General features: G+C 35.2%; 1 protein-coding gene across 4 annotated transcripts in view; it reads left to right on the plus strand.

Annotated features, from left to right (window-relative positions):
* The window catches only part of nalcn (sodium leak channel, non selective), a 140,515-nt gene that overhangs the window by 52,975 nt on the left and 68,933 nt on the right, over nt 1–18,607 (plus strand). For all 4 annotated transcript variants that reach the window (XM_002937079.5, XM_012957712.3, XM_012957710.3 and 1 more), the window contains 2 exons: nt 10,189–10,326; nt 18,112–18,186. In XM_002937079.5, the coding sequence (XP_002937125.2) occupies nt 10,189–10,326; nt 18,112–18,186 (213 nt within the window). The remainder of the gene's footprint in view (nt 1–10,188; nt 10,327–18,111; nt 18,187–18,607) is intronic.

Genomic DNA, 18,607 nt, shown 5'->3' on the forward strand with positions numbered 1-18,607 from the left:
TGTGGCACAAAGTTTCCTCATGCATAGGCCTTTCCACTGGTGATTCCCTTTGTTGCCGGTGGAAAGGCATCTATCGCAGGTGACTAAATCGCTCCTTGAAATATTAGTCTAATGACACATTATAAGCTACTACCAGCTAATAAGGGGGAGATTTATCACAGTTTAAAGTTTATTACCACAGTAAAATCCTGCCATTCTCTATTCATTTGTATGGGATTTTAGAGGAGTATTATCAGTGGGTGAAATATAGAGTTCAATATTTGATATATACATGTAGAAATAAAAACACAATTTTTACTGTGGTGATGTATAATTCTATAAATTTGCCCCCTAAATGTCATATTTGTTACAAATCTCTAAATTTGCTGACCCCTCTCTTGTTTCTTCTTCTTTTAGGTTGTAAACTGTAATAAAAAGAGTGTCTTTAGCAACTGTTTTGATCAGTATTTTTATGTAATCTGTATGTTTGATGTAATTTATGTACAGTGCTATTGAACATATTAATGGTTTACAAATTATTACTTGTCCTGATACAGACTAACCTGGTTCTGTAATTCCAACCAGTAGATATTTGATCAAACTGATTTTAAAACCAGTCTACATTCTACAGAAAAATAACCTGCATGCCTTAGCGCAGGGATCCCCAACCTTTTATACCTGTGAGCCACATTCAAATGGAAAAAGTTTTGGAGAGCAACACAAGCATAAAAAAGTTCCCGGGGGTGCCAATGAGAGCTATAATTGGCTATTTGATAGCCCCTATGTTGACTGTAAGCCTACAGAAGGCTCTGTTTGGCAATTACACTGGGTTTTTATATAACCAAAGCTTGTCTCCTAACCAGAAATTAAAAAAAAATAAGCACCTGCTTTGAGGGCACTGGGAGCAACGTCCAAAGGGTTGAGGAGCAACATGTTGCTCACGAGCCACTGGTTGGGGATCACTGTCTTAGTGAGTAGGTCAGTTGCACACTGCCTTCTTTAGAAACAATGCGCTATCTGTTACCTAATTGTCTTAGTATAGGTCTGTACAGTCTGCAGAATGCATTAGCCCATCATGATTATATTCTATATAGTGCTCTAATACTGGCACTGCTCTGATTTAAGGACCCCAAAAGCACATGGCATACCCAAAAGTATGTGTTGTTTGTGTGGATCAACAATAAATGCGGTCCTGATTTTATGTTCAGAAAGGTTTGAAGCTTGAATGGTAGGCGTTTGCTTATAATTTGACAGTCTGCACATTAGTAACAGATTTGGCTCTTTTCAGGAATTCAAAGACAGTCTCACTTTCTGCAGTTTGTTCTTTGTGTTGCTCCATAATCTCTTCTGGTTAAGAGCAGGCTGAGCATGTTTTGTGCAGGGAAAACACATATATGGAGGGAACTCACAGTGTTATTAAATACAAAGTAAAAATTCCCTTGGACTTTGTTCTGAAATGTCAAGGTTTTCTCATTTGTCCAACATGTCTACTTTGTCCATTGTTTTTTTGTTTTGCTTTTTTTCCACCAAGCTATATTGCGTGATGTATATAGTTATGTTTTGATTTTGTACCAATTACTGTTATTGCACATTAGCACTTTGCATCTATGGCTTATACATACTTTATTCAATATACTACAATGTCCCTTTTCTTTAAGGCTGAGCATTTAGCCATATTAATTCTTTAAGTATGTACATTATTATGCTTCAATAGAAATAAAAGATGTACAGCTTCTAGGGAAATATTTGAAAGCACCATACATGCAGAACATATTTTAATGTATTTTTAGTTTGATTTAGCACTCTATTAAATGCAGTTTTAAACCAAGTTTAATTTAGGAACCAATGCCCCTGTCAGAATGCTTGTGTTCTGAACTTTGTGCAAAGAAAGCTTCATTCGACAGGATAATGTTTTATTATAAAACCCCCAGCAAACTGCTCATTTGTGCTAAATAAACAGATGTAATCATGCCTGAAAGGCTAGGTTAACAGGAACATTGTCAGTTTTGATAAAGCAGTTTCTAATCCTTTTAAAATAAATCTAGATGTGCTTAGCCTGGATCTGACAGTTTTTTGTTGATTCCTCTGGAAATATTTTTGTACCTACTTTGTTTGGCCAGATATTTTCCAAATATTCTTGTTCATTCATCAAAGGGAGCTCCTGTTCAATTGTTCAGTACTTCATTTTTTACTAATGAACATCAAAAATAAAATGTAATCCTAAACAGCATTCCAATATACATTAATTAAAATGTTTGTGGTTGTAGAGTTGTTTGTAATTGCTGTTAAACACAGTATTTGCCTCTGCTGGTTTTGACTCTCAAACAATATATCAGCAGTCTGATTAATAGACTTGTGAAGGAGCATAGTTGGAATTGGAAATTTGGAATTTAAAACATTGTTTTAGGAGTTAAAACTAGCAATGCAGTTAGGCAAAAGTAAACGTTTAGCCCTTAAAATATGTTTAAAAATATATTTTATTACTAGGTAGGGTTAAGTGCAAACTCTATTGGATAACATTAGTGTTCATTTACATCCACAAGTGCATTTGCGCAATTTAGGAGAATATTCATACTTAGAAAATATTTGCCGCAATTGTGCCAGATTTGCAACAGAATCAGACACAATTGTGGTAGGCTCAGTGCAACTGTGTCAAGAGAATCACCCCTTTGCAACTGCAATGATGCTGGAATTTTTGGAAAAACAATGCATTTCGATCAAAATTGCACATTGCTCATTAGCATTGCGGACATACTCGAGCCCTATTGTTTTTTTAGTGCTGGTTTGATACATTAAACCTATAGAAATATTCAGCATGACAACAGCAGGTAATGAATATATTATCTAGAAAACACAGAAATATAGCTTAAACCTTGATCTATTTAAACAAACAATTCTTCACAGATTATAATAGAGATGTAGGATCTAGTATCCTGTGCTTTGTACCTGAGGTTTTCCAGAAAATGGGTCTTTCCTTTATATTGTATAACTATACCTTAAGTCTCCTAAAAAGCATTAAATAGATCCAACAGGATTGCTTTGCCCTATATTGATTCATGCTGCTTAGTACGCCTTTTTGTTTTCTGGATAGTGGGTTTCCAGATAAGGGACCCATACCTGTACCTTGTACTTGGTTTTAACCACCGTAAGCCAGTATACACCCATATTGATGTCAACAGTCCTGTTTGTTTTATTTTCAATTTTAAATGTTATGGTGCTTCAAATAAAAGAATGACCCCTTATAGAGAGAATCCTGGGTTTAAAATATTCAGGAAAATAGATCCTACACCACTATACAGAATTTCCATGTTTAAGATCATAACCAAGGGAATGTCTTATATTTGAGAATATACAAATAATTGACTCTATTCCTATCTAGCAACTCTCGATCAAGCACTACTGACTTTTATTATTAAAGCAATTAATTCCTTTGTTAAATTATACTTTCCCATTGAATCCTAAGCAATGAATGATTTACCATCATTATTTGTGTTACTGGATTCGGTTTACTTTAAGGTGCAGGTCACAAATGATAAACCATGACAGTAACGGCCATAGCACATAGCAGTTCTGTGGCATATTGACTGCAGGTTTTTATTCTCTTGTCAAAATGTGGTGTCAGATGTCACAACCTCTCTGCCACTGCCTTCCAATTAAAACACAAATGTTTTCTCATCTAAAAATGCATCGCTATCAACATGCCATATAATCAGTGTGTGAGCCATTAAACTAAAGAGTGACTGTGCTTTAACATAACATTTACAACTTACAATAAGGTGGCTGAATGCTTATATTTACAACAAGACATAATTTTGCCCCCACAGGCCTTTTGGTTCAAATTATGGATTTATGTGGCCTTTGCAAATACACAGCAGCCATATAGCTTTGAGATGGGAAAAGATGCAGAGAAAGAACAAAGGCCTATTGCAATTTTATAAATGAGGCAGATGAATAAAATCATAAACTTCATTCTAATCAAATGTATGGCACTCAAATATGGCAAGTAAACAGTGAAAAAAGCTTTCTTGTTTCTTGTTTAAAAGGACTGTTGTGCCCTAACACCAAGAATTCATACATGCAGGTGCTTGTTTGAGGTGCCCATTTGCTCGGAACCTGGGGGTTTCCGGGTAAGGGGTCTTTCCGTAATTCGGATCTCCTTCCTTTAGTCTGATAAAAAATTATTTAAAAAGTAATTACAAAAAAATAGGATTGTTTTGCCTCCAATAAGGATTAATTATATCTTAGTTGAGATCAAGCACAAGGTACTGTTTTATTATTAAATAGAAAAAGGAAACCGTTTTTAAAAATGTGAATTATTTGATTAAAATGGAGTCTATGAGAGATGGCCTTTCCGTAATTCAGAACTTTCTGGATAATGGGTTTCCGGATAAGGGGTCTGTTACCTGTACTGTGTACTGGTACAAACTAAAAAATTCACAATCTTTGTCGCTAAACTGTTTCTGGATTTGCATATCAAAATCACACAAAGGAAAATTTGTTCGCACAAAGGCATACATTTTCATATTGTAACAGGTTTTTCTGTTAACTACTTTTATTACATTCCCCTGTTGGTTTCTTGCCATTAACCCTGTCCTATAGAGATTAAACTAGCATATTTTTAACTGAAAGCATAATTACACTATTCTGTATAATTGCCCATTTCATTTTCTAAATGCAATTTTATAAATTATGTAATAAAAAAGGGTCAAAATAGCCATCGGCCATTAGTGATTAAACATAAAATTATTCATGTTTTGTCACTACATTCAAAATAGTGCATTTTGTCACAGATTACATCTCACTGTCAACAACAAAAAACAGCTGCATAATTGTTGATTAATAATGCAGATGGACAGATTTTCATAGTGTGTCACAAACATTGCCCATACTTCCCATTGTCTCAGTGAGACAGTATTTCAGTTAATTGTATGTATCTTGTTGTTTGCACTTTTTACAGGGATAAGTGGCCTTTCATATTAAGTGGCATATTAGAGAACCTTATCAAACTGTTAATATTGCCATTTTACATCTTTTGCCTTGAGCCACCATTTTGTGATGGTCAGAACGGTGACCATTAATTGGCTGGTGTGACCTAGTATGTTTGTGTGCCCTTGGTGTGTTTGCGTGCAACGTGAATTGTATGATCCCAGGAGGCGCGTACTATTAAAAAGTATATTTTTGTGAAAATGGTTTATTAAGATGAAATAGGGCTTGATATATGAGTTTTATGCAATACATATTTATAGAGACCTACATTGTTCGGGTGTATACTTTCCTTTATCAAGTTACAAGCTGTATGGCTCTTCTGTTGACCATTTCAGGAGTCCACCTACTGGAATACTTATTCTAATTGGATCTTTAGATAATAATTAGAAAGTAAAACATACATCAGAATAAGTCAGTATAGCAAGGTTTCCCTCAAAATATAATTTGTAGATTTTTGTTGATATGGTATCGCCTATTAATTGACAGTTTTTCTGGAATTGGTATTAACCACCGATGGCTATGCATAAATTTAATGTACAGTATTACATACATTTCATGTTATACTTATTGTGAAAATGTTGACAAGAGTGACTCCATGCTGCCCCCTAGTGGAACTCAATATTGCAGAGCTTTTGTGCATGTAAATTAAGTATAAGTAGAACATAATGATTTGGAAACAAATGTAAACATTTATACAAAATTAGCTAGTATACTCCTCTTACAAAATAAATAACTTTTAACTAGTGAAATCCCACCTCTCAGTTATACCTTTATTGTGTGATTTCTCAAATATGTGCTGCTTTCCTGAATTTGTATTTTGATTTATTACATATAGTGAATGTTAATCATATTAAAATGACAGCTTTAACCACGAGATTAAAATACATTTGTATAGTAAGAAACATAGAATAAAATCAGCTTGTGTAAAATGTGTGATTATAATTATGAAACTATCAGGATTTTTAAATCTGATCATCCTTATAGTAGCATGGTGATTTTAAACTCCATAGCGATTTCATATCACAGGTCCTTGGCAAAATTAGACCTACCACTTTCACTAATGCTTTTAAATTGTATGTTTTCTCCTGGTGGCTCTGTTACTTGTCATCAGAGAATAAGCACCAGTTCAGTGTTGCCATGGCTACAAATTGTAGTTATCTTTCTATTTCTGTATCTCTGATGGTGTGATTTTATCTGGAAAGTACTAGAAAACACATGCAATCTTTACAATGTCTCAAGAAGAGTAAATGTATTATATTTCTCATGGGAACTGATAACTTTTTTGTACTTTTTTGAAACGTAACTTACTGTATTTTCATATTAACTTGTGAACATCACAGTTGTCTCAAGTATGTAGTTGTAAACGCCCATGTGTAAGAGGTCTATACCAGAGAAACCACTGGTTTTCTTAGCGGCTTCTAGACACAGGCAGTGCTGCATAATAGCGAATATAGCACAAAATTATATAAAGTTAGCTTTTACCCCTATATAAAATCTATTTACTAATTACTGATCTTCTCTGATGCATATTTAAACTGTCTCTTTGCAATTCCATACATATGTAGCCCACTTTTGGCTATGGCTTTACTTCTAACATGCAGGGGTATGTGTGAGGCGCTACAGGAGCCCTGTGTATACTATGGGGGAGCAGGTATACTTTACTAGGCGTGCCTCCACCCAGGGTAGGGACAGGTTAAACTGAAACACCCTTCCCTGGGAAACTTCTCTGGGTTACTCTATGCAGTCCTCCAAATGTAGGGACTCCCTGCAACTCCCGGGACCTTGCCCCCCTTGGGGTGGTTGCTTACCAGGCAGTTGATGATCCACTCTTTGAGGAACTGTCCAGGAGACTGGAAGTGCTGAATAACCAAATAAAACTAGGCAATCTCCTTTCTGTGGTCCCTAGCTACCACTTGAGCTGGCCGCTTAATGTACCTGAACTCTGGCCAGTGATGCCGGGAGGTCTTAACCTCATTTATCTCCTGTTGGGGCTTCAGACTGCCCTTTATAGCTACTCTGTCTACCTTTCACTCCTAGAGTGACTATAACAGAATCTATCTGAACTCTAAAACTGGAACCTGTAGCTAACCTCTTACAGAGGGGGGTCTAAAGACCTTACAAATGGTGTGTGTCATCCCTTTTTATATTGCAGCACACTGCCACCTAGTGGTTGCTGCTGAATAACATGAGAAACTCCCTTTTCACACACAAACAGCTAGGACTACCTTTAGGTGTCCATAACCCATAAGGCCACTGTCTGGTGCCTGTCTAAAGGGGAACCCAACCTAAGGGGCCCAAATCTTGGGATCCCTACACATAGCACACCTGATCTATTGTAAATTCTAGCCAGTACTGCAGCAATTCTATATATAGTATTCTATAAGTTCAGGGTCGGACTGGGGGGTGAAGGGCCCACCGGGGCTCCCACCCCAGGGGCCCTGCAGGTGCCCCGCCAGCCGCGTCCCCTAATTCCCCCCCTCCCCGATGTCCAGCAAGGGTCGAGTCTGGGCCGCCGGGGCCCACCAGGATTTTGATAGGTACAGGATATAAACATTCAATATCTATGAATTGTAGATGCTCTATGACTGCACTGCATTTCTCATGGTAATATAGGGGGTTTGAAGAAGGTAACTATCCCTGCTTTAAGGAAGTGTAATTTGTGCCTTGTGGGAAGGAGGGTGGTGTTCCCAATTTGCGTGGGGCAGTATGGGAAGTTTAACAATTAAATTATGCCAATCAGATGCTCCCATTTACCATACATGAAAAGATATGCGTTTAAATAATTTCTTCAGTTAAAATGTTCACCTATTTAGTTTCTTAAAAATACAATGGATGGCTTTAAGACCTTCCCTCTCTTCATAGATGTATATTATCTTATTCTCCCAATATGTAGAGGTACCCTGATACAGAACATGTCTTCTATAACATTAGAACTATTTCAGACTAAATTAGTATTAGTAGATTTTATACTAAAATTTGTTTTGTTTTTAAGTTTCTTTTAATGGGATACCATCAATTGATCATTATACTTCATGTATATAATTATGATTTTTTGGATTTTTACACAGAGACAGCAATGTCTATTACTTAAAAATGGAAAGTGGCAATTTTATTCCTCCTTTAACCTTTTTTTCTATTGTCTACATCTCCATCCTACTTGGAATCTACTTGTTTCCTACTACTGTACAGTATATAATAAAAGATTAAATCCTAACCCCTTACCAATATCGTATGAAACTGTATCTAAATAAGATCTTTTATATTAGAAGAAGGGGATTTACAAGCTACAAGCATGCCTTTTTCCTGTTAAAAGCATTGAAGACCTGATAGTTATTTCCATTTTAAGGAAAAGTTGTATGATTACTTCCAGCAATGCAGAAGTATTGCTAATTTAAGATACAGACTCATTTTGAAGGAAACTTGACAATCTGCTGTGTATAGTAGTTGAATTGACAATTCTCACATTTGCATATATCTTAAGGTCTCGTTTTCACAGCTGCTTTGTCTGACAGTTTGGTAGCTGCCTTTCAGATTCATTTTGCTAAAGGTGATAGAAGTGCACAGTTCTTGTACAAATATTTTGCTGTGTAATAAATGTATTGATTTTTGCTATTGTAATTAGGAATTATGCTGTTTCAGATTAATATACACTATAGCACAAATGATATTAAGTCTGGCCACTGGCTGATATATTTGCTTTTGAAAAGTGAAGAAACAGAATACTAGTGTAGAGCTCTGAAGGGTCAAATTGCCAGCATATCTCTTAGTGCCAACATACTGCAAGATATTTACCTACAGTGGAATGAATGGTTTCATACTGAAAAACTCATATCTGTAATTTGGCTCTTGGTTAATCTGATGGTAAATCAAAGGAGTTCACGTGGGCAACATTTGCTCTGATCTTAAGTATTGCAATGACTTTTTGTCACTCTGACCATAATGGTTTTGCTGTTAAAACAGATGTGGCACCCTAAACGTAGGGCTAAGAAAAATGGAGCTACTTCTTGCAGCAACTTGTCACTATTGATGAGCAAATTTTTTTTTACCTGACATGGACCCGCAGCTAAATTCCACATTTTGCAATTGGTGAATTTTGTTGCAAAACTGCTGCAAAAATTTGCTGCAACATGAATCCATCAGAAAAATCGCATTCACGTTCATCAAAAAAAGTCATGCTGTAGCCATGTTTCGTGAATATTTCAGAAAAGTGAAACAGGACAGATTCGCTAATCACTACTTGTAACCGCTACAAAAATAAACAATGTTGATCATTTACTGATAATTCTCTCTATGTGTGTTTTAGCAGATTCAATTCTCAGTATTGTCTATGGCAGGGTATTTTCTGATGTTTTATAGCCGTGACTATTAACTGCTAATAAGTAGTTCCATGTGTCTTAGAAACAATTATCAGTAAATAATCAGCATTGTCTATTTTTGTAGCTGCTACTAGTAGCTCTGTGTGTCTTCACTCTATGGGGCAGATTTATCAAAACACAAGTTCGAATCCCGAATGGGAAAAATTCGGATTGGAAAAGAAAACTTCTAAAGATCGCAAATATCACGAAAATGCTTATGAAAAAAACGATAATATCGTATTGGTGATCCGAAAGTCACAAAATTTTCGTACTGAACCATTGCAAACAGCGGCAGAGCCTTTCCGAATTTTTCGCGGGGGCGCTCGAAAAAATCGCGCATACACGCGAAAAAGTTGCGCAAGTGCGAAAAAATCGGCGAGAATACGCTCTGAGCGTTCGGGTCTTTGTAAATCTCCCCCTATGTGTGTTTTAGCAGAGGCAGTTCTCAGTATTGTCTATGGCAGGGTATTTTCTGTCGTTTAGTAGCTGTGAAAAGTAGCTGCTACTTTATGCCTTTAAATAAATGTGTACATAACTTCATGGTTACGTATGTGATCCTAGCCTTAAACACTCAGTATTAGGATGTTTAATCAAAAGTAAAACAACTTCTTTTGTTACTTTAATTTTTCCTTAAAAATAAGATATATATATTTCAACTGACTATATGTTATACATACATTATAACTAACTAACAGTTTGGTACCTACACAAATAAGTAAGAATTATAGGTAATTTAGCTCAGAGAATTTAACACTGTATTTTGTTCCTTAAGTTATGTGTCTGTAAGAAAGAGCTAGCTCCTTTTCTTATGTAACTATCTAATATCAGTTGTCATGTGTTGGTAACATATGCTTTTTACCCCCTGCAGGCATTTATGTCAATGTTTCAGATTCTGACACAGGAAGGATGGGTGGATGTCATGGATCAAACACTTAATGCCGTTGGGCATATGTGGGCACCAGTTGTTGCAATTTACTTCATACTTTATCATCTTTTTGCTACTTTGGTGAGTTTCCAGTTATAAGTTTGTAAAAAGTAAGATTTTAACTCTCTGTTGCAGAGCCTATTTTTAAATAGTTTATAACTAACATGCAACAGTTCATTAATAGTCAACTTTCTAAGGAATATTCACTCTAATGTGAACAAAACAGAGAACACATTGTAGAAGAGCCTATTCTCTTTCTTGTACAAGAGCCTTGTCGCTCGAAAGTAAAGATGGGGAGGGGTACCCCAGAGTGTGGGGGGCAAATATTGCAACAATGTATGGATAACTTTACTCAATGTAAAACTGCAAAGAATTTTGGTATTTTATGTATAAATGTATAAATCCTGAGAAACCTCTGTACAAAAGGGACATGGCCAAAATCCAATATTGGATGGCCGTGATCTTTGGGCCCTCAAGTGGCACTGCATTAATAACAGACATGATTCTTTAGTGGAAATCCCTGCATGGGGTCAGGAACACCTCTGAAAACCATTGTCTGTGAACACAGTTCATCACTGCATCCACAAATGCAAGTTAAGTAAGTAACAAATGTAACATATTGCTGTCATCAGATTCAAAATAAAGCATATATTTTTCACAAAACAATAACATTTCTTGGTTTTAAAATGTGATATGTTGTCTTTGTACTATTTGCAATTATATATAGGTGTTAAATGATTTGCAAATCATCCCATTCTCTTTTTATTAACATTTTACACATTGTCCCAACTTTTTTGGAAACTGAGTTGTACTTGATTAGGAGGGCCTGCTCCCTAGGAGGTCCCAAGTGGTTAAATCATACTGGCATTCTCTGTTAATGATATGTTAATATGATTTCACTTTAGGCATGATCTGACTGATTATGCCCCCAGTGATTTCAAGCCGTGCCTTACATTGTATAATGCAGTAAATATGAGTTGGATGCTGATAAAAAAATGTTCTATTTATCTTCAACCTGACTGTTAACTGAGAACTTATCCAACTTAACTGAGGAGGAGTTGCCCTAGAGGTTTAGGATGAAGACACACAGAGCTACTTAGTAGCATTTACTTGTCATGTCTACTAAACACCAGAAAGTACCCTGCCATAGAAAATATAGAGGATTGCCTCTACTAAAGCACACATAGAGACAATTATTAGTAAATGATTAACATTGTCTATTTCTGTAGCCGTAACAAGTAGCTGCTACTACTAGCTCTGTGTTTCTTCACCCTAAGTGATGAGCCTTTTATGTTGAGTTCCATGCTACAGACCCTGGTTCGACTGTGTGGCCTGTGGCAACTCCTTGGGACTCTGGTCAAACCATCTTGTGATATCCCTGCATACTTAGTGCGCCTATAATGGCTCACCTAGCAGGATGCATTTTCCAATAAACAGTAAAATTGTTTTTTTCGATGGCTTGTCATATGTCTATAACAATGTTTTATCTAAATGGTATGCCAGAGGACAGAGGTTTATGTTCACATATGATGCCAAAAGTATTCAGACCCTTGACAAAGTCTTTCCTTTACCAATATTCTACACTGAAGTTATGTTCTCTGTGACATTTTTTATTTCAAAGCACTAAAACCCCAAAAAAAGGAAAGTAATTTTATCATTTTACTGCCAATAGATTTGCCACATTAGTGCCACCAAGAACAATATATTTATTCTGCAGAAACCATTACAGCAGTACTGTAAGTGCTTATGGCTGTATTTACATAGACCTCTCTGATGAAGCTTACTTAGCTTTTTCCTTTCCTTCTCCTTTAATGTTTCATGTTCTTTTGTGTTAAAAACAAATCTTGTATTTTATCTATATGCTGCTTTGTAGAAACACATTTTGCAGTAATAGCAACTTTTGGGCCAAGAATGTGCAAAAGGTCTGAATACTTTTTTTAAAGCTCTGTACAAATATCATATCCTGAGATTAAGTACAAATGATTATGATTCAGTGGAGCCAATTTAAAATATCTACTGTTAAAAGAACATGGATTTATACAATCATGCATTTAAATCTTAATGCTATGCTCACAAGAGTTAATGTGGAAATGTAAAATTCAGCCAATGGCATGCTGATTTCTAAACCTGTCCGCACAGAAGTCTTTATCCCTTGATCACTGGTATCCGGGTGATTTGTGCATCTAAGCAATGCTGGCTTGAGCTACAATGGTGATGAGTCAGAAGTAATAATGTTAGGAATGTAAAGTTATCCTAAGTAGTTGAACAGCTAGTTGTTTTTACCATAATATATATTTGGTGCAATCTTGGGGTAAAGGATACGTTTATAAAAGCTAAAAGAAAGCAATTTTGGAGCACAATATTTTCATCATAAATATTAACAGAAACATAAATGAATTATTAAAACTTTAAGCATTGAGCACCAAGATCCTCTGATGTGCGCACAGGGGCCTTTGCTTAAAGGAAAACTATACCCCTAAATAATATAGATCTCTATAAAAATCTATTGCATGAAACTATACACAGTATAAAGTAAAATCCTGCTTCATCTTAATAAATAATTTTCCTAAAAATAAACATTTTTATTAGTATGGGCCACTGGGTAATCCTAAATAGAAAATTGCTATTTTAAAAATTAAGACCCCAGCTCCTCGGGATAGTACGATTCACAGTGCACACAAACAAGCCAAGGCCATATCAGCCAATTAATGGACAGAGTTCTGTCTTTTGTTCCACACTTCTTCCTGTTACAGTTAGAGCTGCATTATTTCTGATCATGTGATCTCTGAGGGAGCACACAGCCCATCACTAAATGGTGGCTCAAGGGAAAGGATGTAAAAGGGCAATATTTACTGATATATATCTTCCAGTTTGGTGATTCTTTAGTAGTTCACTTAGTTTACGTCATATTATCTGTTGTTAAATATAGGTATGACATCTGTTATCTGGAAACCTGTTATCCACAAAGCTCCAAATTACGTGAAGGCCTCACGTAGACTACATTTTAATTAAATAATTCACATTTTTAAAAATGATTTCCTTTTTCTCTGTAATAATAAAACAGTACCTTGTACTTGATCCCAACTAAGGAATGATTAATCCTTAGAGAGGTAAAACAGTCATATTGGGTTTATTTAATGTTTAAATGATTTTTTTAGTAGACTTGAGGTATGGGAATCCAAATGACCTCTTAGTCTGAAACCGTAGGTTCCGAGCATTCTGGATAATAGTTCCTATACCTGTATTCATTCTGGGGGTATAGTTTTCCTTTGACTGTTTATACAGAAAAAAGTATTTTATATGAGGTTTATTTTGTTCAAGATAGTGCCTTTATATAGTAGGTGTAGGGCCTACTCATAAAGTAGTCACTCCTACATAAAGTACAGATATGACTTTATGTATGTCCTACCCTAAAACACAGAGGTTTCTATGTAAAAGAGGGGGCTCACATCATCATTAAGCTCTGGCATATCCAATGGAAAATATGAACTGTTTGGAATTTTAGCCAAATTATTGATTTAAAAACTGAACCTTTTCAAGAGACTTTGGTAATAGGTCTAGACTTGATGAATTTCTTTTAGCATGTAATTTGCTTATAAAAAAAGGGAGAGCATTTTAAACCCTTAAAGGGATACTGTCTTGATTTTTATGGTGTACTTTCTGTTTCTAAATTACACTGTTTACATAGCAAATAATTCACTTTAACATTTAAAATTTTATTCTTGAACCAACAAATGTTTTAGTTGTAATATTGGTGTGTACACATTACACATTAGAACTGCTTTCAGGTAATCTATTGTTTTTCCTACTCCCATGTAACTGGAAGAGTCTTGAGCCAGACTTGGATTTCTTACTATTGAGTGCTATTCTGATATCTACTGGGAGCTGCTATCTTACTACCTTCCCATTATTCTGCTGATTGGCTGCTAGGTGGGGAAAGAGAGGGGGGTGATATTGCTCCAACTTGCAGCTCAGCAGTAAAGTTTGTCTGAAGTTTATCAGAGCACGGGTCACATGGCTGTAGCACCCTAAAAAAATGGTGCTTTTGAAAAACAAATTTCAATGCAGGATTCTGCTGGAGAAGCTCTATTTACTAATGTGTTTTCAAAAAAGCATATTTTCCCATGACAGTATTTAAGGATCCTTTAAGGATAACACAGTCACCATAATACAGTGGTTCTGTTGAACTTTTTTAGGCAGGTGCTAGCCAAAGCCCATTCCAGTCTGAATATAGTATCCAATAGCAAAGGTACTTTAAAGTCACATAGGTAAACTGCTGAGTCTTGTCTGAGTGGTTGGCCTTTCTGTGTTGAGGAATACATACACTATATGCTTTTTTTTAAAAAGTAAAGCTATTATTAAACCGCCGTCAAGCAGTAATGCCAGACCTAAATATTGTGTCCCATCAAGTAAAATGGTTTTTACTTTTTTATAATGGTTTTATATATGTATAACAACAATAACTTTCTAGCACCTACCCCTCCACCCAACATCAGTTATCTTCCACTTTTTTAAAAATAAAATAATGCAGTATTTGCAGAGGAATTACGCAGTCGTTGAGACATTGTTTCACCACCTGCACTACTTACAAACACAGTAATACAGCAGTCTTTAAGAAAATAACATCCTAAGAAATGATGAAGAAATAACCAATTTGGCATGTAAGCACGGAACCACCCACATTTTTTGACAGCTGAGTGGGAGTAATTATACAGCAAGTTGTTGTTAGATGCTCAGTCTACTGGTAATATTTAAGGTATAAACCAAGAAATATATTTTCAAATGTTCATGTAGTGCTTTAAAAATCAAATGGTGAAATTCCTGTTTTCAAAGATATACACAGTATTTAAAAGTTGCCTTGCAAAACCTTATGTGCTGCATTGATTGTGACGCAGTGTCCCTCATCTTGCAGTCTACCAAACCAAATCTGGTCTAAGCATCAGGTAGTGATTATGAGAGGTAAATAACATCCAGCCCTGACCCATAACTTACTGTGGTTGGCACCACAGTGTTACTTTATACAACACAGTATATGTTTGTTTTGGTCTGACCCTACAGATACAGTACCAGTCTAGCTTGCAGTTGATCACTACATTTTTGGGACATTACTGTTACCATGTCCATACATGTTCATAAACTATTGAAGAAGAACTAAAGTTATAATAATTGGGGGCTGAAAAGTTAGTCTCAACTTAGTTTTTTTGGCTAACATTTAACAACCCCCCCAAATAGTTTTTGTTCTCCTTTAAAATGGCTTATAAAAAAAATGCTTTATTAGTAATTTTTTTTTATTTCAACTTTCTTTAAGAATCTGGTGTTCCATTTATACAGTATAATCGATTAAGTTCCATTTGATATACTTTTTTATTTTTTTCCATTTTAATTCTTTTAGTTTCAATTAGTGGAACAACTAGGCTCTAGGTATTGATATTAGAGAGGAATTCCTGAGTTTTTTTGCCAGTAAAACAGAAATTGTAGTATTATCTGCTTTTATTAAAAGTAAAATGTTACAATAGTTAAATGTGGGATCCCTTATCTGGAAACCTATTATCCAGAAAGTTCCAAATTAAGGAAGGGGCATCTCTCATAGACAAATAATTCTAATTTATAAAAATGATTTCAAACAGTACCTTGTACTTGCTTCTAACTAAGATATAATTAATCCTTAAAGGAGGCAAAACAAGCCTATTGGGGTTATTTAATGTTTAAATGATTTTTAACAGACTTAAGTTATGGAGCTCCAAATTACAGAAAGATCCCTTATCCAGAAAACCCCAGGTCCCAAGCATTTAGGATGACAGGTCCCATACCTGTACCAATTATTATTGCCAGACCCTTAAATTTTAGACAGTACATGTATGTGATCCCTTATCTGAAAATCCAATATCAAGAAAGCTCCAAAGTACAGAAAAGGCATCTTCCATAAAGTCCATTTTAAGCTAATAATTCTATTTTTTTTTTAAATAGCTTCCTTTTTCTCTGTAATAATAAAACTGCACCTTGTATTGGGTCCTACCTAAGCTGCATGAATCTATATGTGTGGCAAAACAATCCTGTTGGGTTTATTTAATGTATAAATTATAGCAGACAAAATTACATTACATTAAAATATACAAAAAATATAAAGTATTTTAAAAAAGGACAAAAACACCCATTGACTGCATCTGGAGTAAGAAAAAAATGGCCATTGACTTTAATGCATTTGGAGTGAGAATGAATAGCCATTGACAAAAACGTTGCCAAAAAAAATACATAGAAAATGTGCAAAATGCTATCAAAGCTTCAAGGATCACCTGACCCTCAACTAATTAGTGTTTGCTGCTGGAAACTGCTCAGATGGCAAAACACTTCTAGGTGGTTAGGTAATAAAAGACATTGTTTGCACAGGAGCAGAAACCCATAGCAACCAATCAGCAGGAAGCATTTATTGGTCATCTGTAAAAAAATAAATAAATAAATTATCTTATTGGTTACTGCTTCTGGGCAAACTTAGTGCCTTTTATTAAATGTGGGGGTTAATCTTCCCATGTCTATACCACAAGAGACTGCCTCTACTGCAAGGCAACAAAGCTTTTAAAAATAACTTTAAATGCAGAAGAATGGGAGAAAATCCCTTCTTCCATATTTTTCCACAAAGCTGGATGCTGCATATAAAGTATTTTTATTCTTCTGCAAGTAAAGGTATTTTTAGATGTGAGGTGATCCTGCAGGCACCAAAGCACTGTTTGTGCCATTGTCCTTATGGTCTATGGTCAGTTCTGAAGGATGGAGCAGATATGAACTGTTTCATTTACAGGCTGCACCCCCTCCCCAAGAATGAAAAAAATCAGCTTTGTAATCAAAATAAGAAAGTTACATTAAATATTTTTTCTTTATGTTAAAGAAAGGAAAAAAACTTACAGCACTTATATATAAATAGTAACAAAGTACAAGAAAAGTCACCAGTGCCTTTACAGAAGGCAACATGCAGTAGAAATCTATACCTTCCAGCATCCATTTATCACCAGCATCCATTTATTTTTCCTTCATTAAAAAATGTTCCTGCTCCTTATAATTGGTTTGGTTTATGTAAATTAATTTTGCTTATTCATAATAATTGGAATTATGAATGGTGCTAGCCTCTAGAAATTAATATACTGAACCATCCAGGGGCATTGGTTCTTCTGTGATTTGTTAGTGTAATGGCTCTAATATTTTTGCCGTGCTTATTAATATATGAAATGTTACTCTCATTTCACAGTGCTAATTAAAGGGCTTTAATTATTGTGATTCTTCTTTTGCCCCTCCATTAGCAACAACCACTACAAAACCTGTGTGTAAATGTGATTTTCTGTATTTGTCAAAATGTCATAAAGTGCTTTTATTTCTAGTGAATAGAAAACAAATCTTTTTTTGAAACCACAAATAAACTCATTTCCACTAAAACCACAAATTTCTAGTCAATTTTCATGCGCTTATCTCATTGGCCTAATGTTTGTGCAATTTCCTTTGAAATAATGCCATTTGATAGTTGTATATAGTGATATCAATTTTTATAGAGAGAAAACTAGAGATTTAAGCTCACCCTCCCAAAGAGTATTTAATTTCTGTGCATATTAGTAGAAAGTATGTATTGGTACTCTAAAGAATTTTTACTTGAAAATGTATATTGTATTTGTGACCAGAGTTCGGAGTTTTGTGGGGCTTAAGCAAAATGGCTACTTTTTGCCTCTAGTGCAATTTGGGAGTGATTTTAATAAAGAAGTAGACTGGATGGTTTCAGTTTGCAGCCAGACCCAGGCTCCGTTAAATCTGAAAATAGTATTTTAAAGCTATTTATCTTACAATGTCTTAGATAACCACTTTTAATTTTCTTTATACGTCTAGATATTGCTTAGTTTGTTTGTGGCTGTTATCCTGGACAATCTGGAGCTTGATGAAGACTTGAAAAAGCTTAAACAGGTAAGGTTCCATATTATGCAGTACAGTATATATTTACAGCATAGCTAGAATTGACATGGTGGTAACCAAGCTATAGTTTGTGTCAGATTTATGCAAGTCTTTTTCAATATTGGCTTCATTATCAATTTTTCGTTTTTGATACAGTTTAAAAATGTGCCAAGTGTATATCATTTACAGGTAGAAATTATATTAACTTTTATAAAATATTTTGGGTTATCTGGTTTATAAATGAGTCTGCACGGGGAGTGTTAAGTTATGTGAACACATGTAACCACTGGAGGGAACTGAATAACTACGAATGAGATTATATTGCTTCTCAACACATCATCAGGACAAATGTCACTAATAGTAAACTACTAGTAAACACAAAATTCGGCCACATCTGTGCAAAATACCCTGTGCCAAAATGTTTTTCTAAACA

Source organism: Xenopus tropicalis, chromosome 2 (genome assembly GCF_000004195.4).
Source record: "Xenopus tropicalis strain Nigerian chromosome 2, UCB_Xtro_10.0, whole genome shotgun sequence".
Taxonomy (NCBI): Eukaryota; Metazoa; Chordata; class Amphibia; order Anura; family Pipidae; genus Xenopus; species Xenopus tropicalis.